The sequence below is a fragment of the Brachionichthys hirsutus genome, chromosome 2 (genome assembly GCF_040956055.1).
Source record: "Brachionichthys hirsutus isolate HB-005 chromosome 2, CSIRO-AGI_Bhir_v1, whole genome shotgun sequence".
In the NCBI taxonomy this organism is placed as follows: domain Eukaryota; kingdom Metazoa; phylum Chordata; class Actinopteri; order Lophiiformes; family Brachionichthyidae; genus Brachionichthys; species Brachionichthys hirsutus.
In genome coordinates, this window is record NC_090898.1 from 16,314,293 (window position 1) to 16,322,891 (window position 8,599).

General features: G+C 49.9%; 2 protein-coding genes and 1 long non-coding RNA gene across 3 annotated transcripts in view; 2 read left to right on the plus strand and 1 right to left on the minus strand.

Moving 5' to 3' along the window:
- Nucleotides 1–429: 429 nt before the first annotated feature.
- LOC137899488 (uncharacterized) lies at nucleotides 430–1,408 on the minus strand. Its single transcript, XR_011105645.1, has 3 exons — nucleotides 1,288–1,408; nucleotides 622–752; nucleotides 430–536 (listed from the first exon to the last, which is right to left on the minus strand). It is a non-coding gene; the product is annotated as an uncharacterized lncRNA (long non-coding RNA).
- Nucleotides 1,409–2,618: 1,210 nt separating this feature from the next.
- On the plus strand, nucleotides 2,619–7,082 carry cxxc1a (CXXC finger protein 1a). Its single transcript, XM_068748460.1, has 13 exons — nucleotides 2,619–2,689; nucleotides 2,772–2,872; nucleotides 3,046–3,191; nucleotides 3,260–3,415; nucleotides 3,982–4,155; nucleotides 4,236–4,337; nucleotides 4,410–4,624; nucleotides 4,721–4,928; nucleotides 5,008–5,118; nucleotides 5,375–5,424; nucleotides 5,513–5,609; nucleotides 6,297–6,449; nucleotides 6,547–7,082. Exons 1-13 carry the CDS (start codon nucleotides 2,625–2,627, stop codon nucleotides 6,691–6,693), a joined length of 1,725 nt encoding a protein of 574 aa, XP_068604561.1. The 5' UTR covers nucleotides 2,619–2,624; the 3' UTR covers nucleotides 6,694–7,082.
- A 508-nt stretch (nucleotides 7,083–7,590) lies between these two features.
- The window catches only part of hdac6 (histone deacetylase 6), a 9,605-nt gene continuing 8,596 nt past the window's right edge, over nucleotides 7,591–8,599 (plus strand). The window contains exons 1-3 of the mRNA XM_068745376.1: nucleotides 7,591–7,682; nucleotides 8,230–8,420; nucleotides 8,520–8,599. The exon at nucleotides 8,520–8,599 is cut by the window's right edge and continues 433 nt beyond it. Of these exons, the coding sequence (XP_068601477.1) occupies nucleotides 8,307–8,420; nucleotides 8,520–8,599 (194 nt within the window). The 5' untranslated portion in view covers nucleotides 7,591–7,682; nucleotides 8,230–8,306. The remainder of the gene's footprint in view (nucleotides 7,683–8,229; nucleotides 8,421–8,519) is intronic.

Here is an 8,599-nt window from a genome sequence, read left to right on the forward strand (position 1 = left end):
CGTAAATGATTCCATACGCAGATGACACACTCTTATATTTATGTTTACGTAAGGTTAACGTTCAGGATTTCTGATTGGCTCACCATTTCCAGCAACCTCCTTAATGTGGGCGGCGTCTGTCTTTAAGTAAGCGTTGCTTTTGTTGGAGGAGAGACGCTTCTGATTGGTGCGGTGCTGCTGCTGCTGATGATGATGATGATGACGATGATGATGAGGAAGGCTGTAGTTCGGTATGTTGGAGGTGGACGGCCGAGATGAAGGAGGGGGAGGAGTACAGATCGGCGCAGCGGACACGGTCGATCCAGTCACACCTGTGAGAGGTGACATCACTGATGACATCACTGATGACATCACTGATGTGTCAGATTCAGGTACCTGAAGCTGGATTCTGTTATTTTCAGGTGTTCGACCTTTCTGTTTATGGACGCCGTCCGACTGGGCAGGAAGGAGTCGAGCGACCTCATTGGTGGAGCAGCTGTCCGTTAAATGGTCTTTGCTGCTGTCGCCATCCTCAACAAGAAGGGGAGGAGCCTCCTCTGCAGGAAGAGAACGTATCAGGTTTAGGTAATCGGATCACTCGAAACACTCTGGGTGGTCGCACAGGAAGTCAAACGGTCTCACCTGTGTGGCGATGCGAGAGCGTCCCATTGGCTGTTGGCTGGCTTGAGGTGCATTCTGATTGGAGAGGGCTTTCAGTGATGTCAGAGCGGCTGCCATGTGATGTCACGTCCATCCAGCCAAGGACGTGAAATCTTTACAACGAATTCGTGCATCAACGACAATGAAGGAAAACGCAGTAGCATTTAGGAGGCTAACGTCACGGGCTAACATTTAGCAGGACATGAGAATTAGGCAACACCTCAAAGATGAGTACTTTTACTGCATAAGCATCTTTTGTGATTATTATTATGATAAAAATACTTTTGTTTCAGTAAAGTATCTGAATACTTTCTACACTACTGGCTCTGGTAAACAAATACTTTTATTATCGTGTACTTCTTTGTAATACATTTGTCCTTTTAAAAATCAATTTCCAGTGCAGGACTACTTCTCTCTCACAGACAGAGATAGTACTGATACTGAAGTACACGGAGTACTGCGTTCCTCTCACAAAGTCATCAAGTGTTGATGAAATGAGAAAACAGATAGAAGCTGAAATTAAAACGGAGAAAATGAAAAGAACAACAATAAAAACAGACTTTAAATAGAACTGATAGCGATGATCAATATTTGATTAGATTGATTAGAAATCATCAGTGAAACAAAAGAGACCAGAAAGTTTCTGACCTGCAGCATCAGAAAGAGTTCGTTCGTTTGTTCTTTCGTTCTTTCTTTCTTTCTTTCTTTCTTTCTTTCTTTCTTTCTTTCTTTCTTTCTTCTTTCCCGGTCGGTTTCGTTGCCTCTGAAGTGTTGGCATGTGTGTGTGACGCCTCCCCTTCTACTTCCTTTAAAGATAACACGCGCACACACACGCACACACACACACAAATCTATTAAAAGCATTAAACCAAATAGTTAAAATATATAAATAATCTAGCGCCGTCTGATCTGTTCTGATTAACAGTTCATGGATTCTAAACGATTCTAATTCTAAATTTAAAATATATTTTCCTGTGGGGGGGGGGGGTAATTCAGTCGCCGTCCAGTAGGCGTCGCTGTTCAGCACCAATGAGTCTCAGAAGAAGAAGGAGGAGGAGGAGGAGGAGGAGAAAAACAAAGAGAACCTGCGGCTCCTGCAAGAGGAGCGAAAAGAAAACGGAGACGCTTCGTTCTTCATCATGGTGAGTCTCCCTGAGGATGATGAGGATGATGAAGGTGATGAAGATGATGACGATGATGATGATAACGGAGCTGCTGGACTCGTTAAAGACCCGCAGCATCACGAACACGCGCTCACGGACACGGTCCGAAACAGCAACAACAACAACAACAACAACGATGATCCGGATCAGAGGTCCAGCTGATCCGGATTATCGACCCGGGTATTTAAACGGTTGCGGTCAGACGTCAACAGTGAAGACTATTATGGGATGTCGCTGTAGTTAGTTGGCTTGATGAGACCAGACAGACTCCAGAAGGTGGACTTTGCTGAGTCCCAGCCTGAAGCCCCCCTAGTCAGTTAGAACCGAAGGCCATGAGCAGCCCTCAGGGGTCCATCTGATCCGGATTCAGCCCTCAGGGGTCCAGCTGATCCAGATTCAGCCCTCAGGGGTCCAGCTGATCCAGATTCAGCCCTCAGGGGTCCAGCTGATCCAGATTCAGCTCTCAGGGGTCCAGCTGATCCAGATTCAGCCCTCAGGGGTCCAGCTGATCCGGATTCAGCCCTCAGGGGTCCAGCTGATCCAGATTCAGCCCTCAGAGGTCCAGCTGATCCAGATTCAGCCCTCAGGGCTCCAGCTGATCCGGATTCAGCCCTCAGGGACGATCAGAACCGGAATGAATCTGGTCTCAGAGCTTCTTCGCCTAAGCCCAAACTTTATTTTGAAAGAGTTGCTGTTTCTGTTTCTTAGTCTGAGGAGGGTCCAGGAGCTGCAGAGGACCTGGAGGAGGCGCAGAGGACAGGAGGAGGAGCAGGAGGAGGAGCAGCAGGAGGGGACAATGGAGGCGGAGGACTTCCAGTTGCTATGGAAACGCCCAGTGGTCCAGTTTACTGTGTCTGCAGGAGACCAGACATCAACTGTTTCATGATGTAATGACCTGATCAATGTGAGTATTGATGACCGATGAAGCGCCGATCACCCGTTAACCCCGTCCTGTCCACCGTCTCTCAGAGGGTGCGACAGCTGCGCCGAGTGGTTTCATGGCGACTGCATCGGGGTGTCAGAGAGAGCAGCTAAAGCCATCAGAGTCTGGTACTGTCTGTCCTGCAGGGGTGAGTCGCTGCTGCTAGCGCTCTGTTAGCATTTAGCTATCTGCTATAAGTTATCAGTTTCACATCTGTGACTGTTTCATACCAGTGTAACCATAGCAGGCATGTTAGCTGTTAGCTGCGTGTGAGCTGTTAGCTGTGTGTTAGCTGTTAGCTGTTAGCCGTGTCCTTTGCAGACAGAGACCCATCTCTGGAGATCAGATGTCGTCCAAAGAAAGTGAAGGAGGAGAGGGAGTCAGAGCCAGAGGGGGAGGACGGACCCGACGGGGACGATGACAGGTCCTCACCGCAACCTCGGGGTGACAGGAGGCGAGCCTCGCAGGTATCCTAGCGACCAGCTGCAAACGATCTTCATTGTTCTTGGCGTGATTGACGTTTTCCCTCCGTCAGATCAAGCGCTCAGCGAGGATGTGTGGCGAGTGCGACGCCTGTCTCCGGACGGAGGACTGCGCTCAGTGCGACTTTTGTAAGGACATGAAGAAGTTTGGGGGTCCAAACAAAATCCGACAGAAGTGTCGCCTGAGGCAGTGCGAGGTCCGGGCCCGGGTAAGTGCTGCTTCTGTTAGCGGTTCTGCATGGCTGCTAACAGTTCCAGATTTATTAAAGCCTGCATCATCAGCATCATTTTAAGGCACATGCTATGTTTGCTAGCTGTTTGCTAGTTTGTAGCGCTCTGCTACTGTGTGTTAGCTGTTGGTTAGCTGGTAGCGCTCGGTTACTGTGTGTTAGCTGGTAGCGTTCTGTTACTGTGTGTTAGCTGGTAGCGCTCTGTTACTGTGTGTTAGCTGGTAGCGCTCTGTTACTGTGTGTTAGCTGTTGGTTAGCTGATAGTGCTCTGCTACTCTGTTAGCTGTTGGTTAGCTGGTAGCGCTCTGCTACTGTGTGTTAGCTGTTGGTTAGCTGATAGTGCTCTGCTACTCTGTGTTAGCTGTTGGTTAGCTGCTAGCGCTCTGTTACTGTGTGTTAGCTGGTAGCGTTCTGTTAGCGTGTGTTAGCTGGTAGCGCTCTGTTACTGTGTGTTAGCTGTTGGTTAGCTGGTAGCGCTCTGTTAGCTGTATGCGTTGTGCATCATAATGTTGATATCACTGATGATGTCATCGATGTCTGAGCAGAAGATGCTTCGTGTCAAAGACGAAGAGTTGAACTATAGCGGCCCCAGGGGGCGGGTCCTTTCCAGAAAGGGGTTGGGCTACCATACTGACGATGATGATGATGATGATGAGGCGTTCAGCGAGAGCGAACTGGAACTCTACGAGCAGTACAAAGCCGCCGGATACAGAGACCTGGTCAGTGTTGGTCAGTGGTCCCGACCCGTCAACTGTCACGACAGCCACTTCCTGTTGAGTGAGCCCGCTTCCTGTTTCAGGTGTGGCACAGTGAAGACGACGACGCCCACGTGGACTCTATGAGGAAGAAGGCCGTGAAGGTGAAACACGTCAAAAGGCAAGAGAAGAAAATGGAGAAGAAGGTGAGGGCTGTTCTCTCCAGGACGCTGATGACATCACTGATGATGTCACTGATGCGCCGGCCCTCCCTGCAGAAGTCTGTCTCGGGTTTGAAGGAGGAGCTGAAGCCCCGGCGCCACAAAGCAAAGCAGCGTCACAGGGAGCGCGTGCGGCACAGTGAGCGAGGAGAGGGCGGAGCCAAGGAGGTGGGCGGGGCTGTGAGGCAATGTCTGGGTCCAGGATGTGTTCAACCAGCGAGGGCGAACTCCAAATACTGCTCGGAGGACTGCGGCATGAAGTTGGCCGCCAAGTGAGTACTCAAATGCGTATTCGGTTTTCGTTTCCGTCCGACGATGGACTGACCTTCTGGACTGAGCGTGCGTCTCCACGGCGATCCGTCCGCCAGCCGCATCTACGAGATACTCCCGCAGAGGATTCAGCAGTGGCAGCAGAGCCCGTGCATTGCCGAGGAGATGGGGCGGAGACAGCTGGAGCGAATCAGGAAGGAGCAGCAGTCGTCGAGGCTCCGCCTCACGACGATGGAGAAACGTTTCCATGAGCTCGAAGGCATCATCGCCAACGCCAAGCAGCAGCAGGTCCAACAGGACGAGGAGGTCAGCGGACGGAGAGGGACGGCTGGGCGGCTGCGCTCAGTTCGATCTGTCTGTCTGAGGCGTCCGTCTGTCCGTCCAGGTGACCGACGGCGACGGCGACGACACGGACCTGCAGATCTTCTGCGTGTCCTGCAGCCACCCCGTCAACCCCAAAGTAGCTCTGAGACACATGGAGAGATGCTACGCTAAGGTTTGAGACGGACGGGCGAGACGGGCGTAACACGATAACGTTTGTTCATAGAAAGCGGAGCGGAGCGAACACGGAGCCCTGAGGAACACCTCGTCCGCTCGTTCAGGTGTTTCGTGGCTCTGCAGCGTCATACGTAAATCAATAAATATAAATCACACCGTTCCTGAAGAGTCTTCCGGACGAGGAGACCCAGGCTCAGATCTGAAGCTGATCACCTGTCTGTCTGCCTGTCTGTCTGCCTGTCTGTCTTCAACAGTACGAAAGCCAGACGTCATTTGGTTCCATGTACCCAACACGCATAGAGGGGTGAGAAATCCTTTGTCTGTCTGTTTACCTGAACGCATATTTACCTGTCTGTCTGTTTACCTGTCTGTCTTTCTTGTCTTTGTTTCAGGGCGACCCGGTTGTTCTGTGATGTTTACAACACTCAAAGTAAGACGTACTGTAAGAGGCTGCAGGTTCTGTGTCCGGAACACTCCAGAGATCCAAAGGTGAGCTGGCATCAGGTAGACAGGTGAGCTGGCATCAGGTAGACAGGTGAGCAGACATCAGGCAGACAGGTGAGGTGGCATCAGGTAGACAGGTGAGCTGGCATCAGGTAGACAGGTGAGGTGGCATCAGGTAGACAGGTGAGCAGACATCAGGTAGACAGGTGAGCTGGCATCAGGTAGACAGGTGAGCAGACATCAGGTAGACAGGTGAGGTGGCATCAGGTAGACAGGTGAGGTGGCATCAGGTAGACAGGTGAGGTGGCATCAGGTAGACAGGTGAGGTGGCATCAGGTAGACAGGTGAGGTGACATCAGGTAGACAGGTGAGGTGGCATCAGGTAGACAGGTGAGGTGGCATCAGGTAGACAGGTGAGGTGACATCAGGTAGACAGGTGAGGTGGCATCAGGTAGACAGGTGAGCTGGCATCAGGTAGACAGGTGAGGTGACATCAGGTAGACAGGTGAGGTGGCATCAGGTAGACAGGTGAGGTGGCATCAGGTAGACAGGTGAGGTGACATCAGGTAGACAGGTGAGGTGGCATCGACAGGTGCCTGGAGGCTTTCTTGGCTGCGATTGGTGGAGTTGTGTTTGGGTACAGGTCGTGACATCACAGGTCTCCAGGGTGACAGAACGTTAACGTTAAAGACAGCTGTCTCTCTCTCTCTCTCTCTCTCTGTCTCTGTCCAGGTGCCGGCGGACGAGGTGTGCGGTTGTCCTCTGGTGAAAGACGTCTTCGAGCCCACGGGGGAGTTCTGTCGCGTCTCCAAGAGGAAGTGCAACAAGCATTACTGCTGGGAGAAGCTGCGGCGCGCCGAGGTCGACCTGGAGCGCGTCCGAGTGGTGAGGATCCGCCCGGCAACCGTTGCCAACGGCCAGCCGGTGGCAGGCAGGAAGTAACGCGTCTACCCGTCTGTCTGCCTGCCTGTCCGTCCGTCAGTGGTACAAACTGGACGAGCTGTTCGAGCAGGAGAGGAATCTGAGGGTGGCCATGACGAACCGAGCCGGCTTATTGGCTCTGATGCTGCACCAGACCATCCAGCACGACCCAATCACAACCGACCTGCGGTCCGCCAAGGACCGGTAGACAGACGGCTGGACGGGAAGACGACAGACAGACAGACAGACTCCTCGCATCACGATGACACTACTTCATTCTTATTTTAAGCACAACTTTAATAATCAATGGATATCTGTGTTAACGAGATGCTTTTATATAACATACTATATTACCCATAATTCCACCAGACCAGAGATGCTACTGTTGCCATGGAGACACATATTTAAATGCTAAAGTTTTTAATGTTTCATAAAAAAAAAATCACAGACATTGTTTTTATTGTTGAGGTGGCCGAGCCACCAATCACGTTGCTGCTTTATTGTGAAGGGACAAAAACAAATGATTATTGATCTCCCTGCGCCGCGTCTCAACGATCGATGGACTTTCTTCTGTGGTTTTTCGTACCGATCTTTCATCAGGCTGTACTTCTGTATTATTTTCACTGTTCATGTCGTTGATATATGTGAACATTAAAAAAAACTATTTTGCTAAACAGGTTTTCTGGTTTAAATTATTTAAAAAGCAGATTTCATCAAACTATAGATTTAGATGAAATATTAGCGAACACATCTGAAAACAAATCATTACATTATAAATATTCTTATGTAATTTACATATGAATTTACACCCAGTAATACTATTCCAAAATGTGGAATCACTAGACTTGATTGACTTTATTGATTACTTTCAGCAGACAACCGATTATCATTCCTATTCACAGTTTTAATAGCACAAATAGAAAATAACGAAATACACACGAAACGTGTAAATTGTTCATATTGATAAAGACCTGGCCTCCGGATTGGCTGATGGACATTGATCCGTGGACTGGATTTCATTGGTTTGGATTTCTCTCTTCTTAAATGAAGTCATAACGCCTGCTTTTATTTTGATACATTCGTGACGTCATGTGTGTGCGACACTGCTGAACTCGGCCGTGACGCTTGTGCGACGGTTGTATTTGCTGCCTCAGCAGCTGGATTCCAGAAGGGAGGGGGGAGGAGCGTTCAACAGCTGTAAGTGTCCGTGTTTCTGATCGATAATCAATACGTAGCTGATCGGGAGGCTAACGAGCTAGCCTTCGCTTCAAATGGATGCCGCCATGGGTTCAAGTCCCGCTGCTATCTAGCCCTGGTTCTAGCTCTAGTTTTAAACTGTAGTCTGGTTCTGGTTCTAAGCTGAAGTCTGGTTCTAGTTCTGGTTCTAGCTCTAGTTCTAAGCTGAAGTCTGGTTCTGGTTCTGGTTCTAAGATGAAGTCTGGTTCTGGTTCTAAGATGAAGTCTGGTTCTGGTTCTGGTTCTAGCTCTAGTTCTAAGCTGAAGTCTGGTTCTGGTTCTGGTTCTAAGATGAAGTCTGGTTCTGGTTCTAAGATGAAGTCTGGTTCTGGTTCTAGCTCTAGTTCTAAGCTGAAGTCTGGTTCTGGTTCTGGTTCTAAGATGAAGTCTGGTTCTGGTTCTGGCTCTAGTTCTTAGTTAATGATCCAAACTAACAGAGTATTAATGATCCATATTTATTTATTGATTATCATGAAATGTCATGTTTCATTTCCTCTTCCTCTTCCAGTCCTGCTGAGGCTGAACCCTGAACCCTGAACCGGTTCTGCTGGACCGGGTCACACTGTCCAGAAACGGAGCTGATGGATGAGACGGTTTCATTTTAACCCTTCGTTGATCAATAATCTTCAGCCGCAGCGCCGAGGATCAGCGATGCAGTCTGGATCAGCGCCGCCAGGATCTCGTCTGAAGTCTCCTCAGGTCGCCATGTGACACGCCCCCTCAGCTGTCAGGGGGCGGAGTTTCACCTCACCTTTAAACCCTTCGCTCAGGCTGAACTCTGCGCTTTTGTGTTTTCAGTGCAGCGGCGAAGGACAGGAGGAGGAGAGGAGAGGGAGCAGACAGGAGGAGAAGGAGAGGAGAGGGAGCAGACAGGAGGA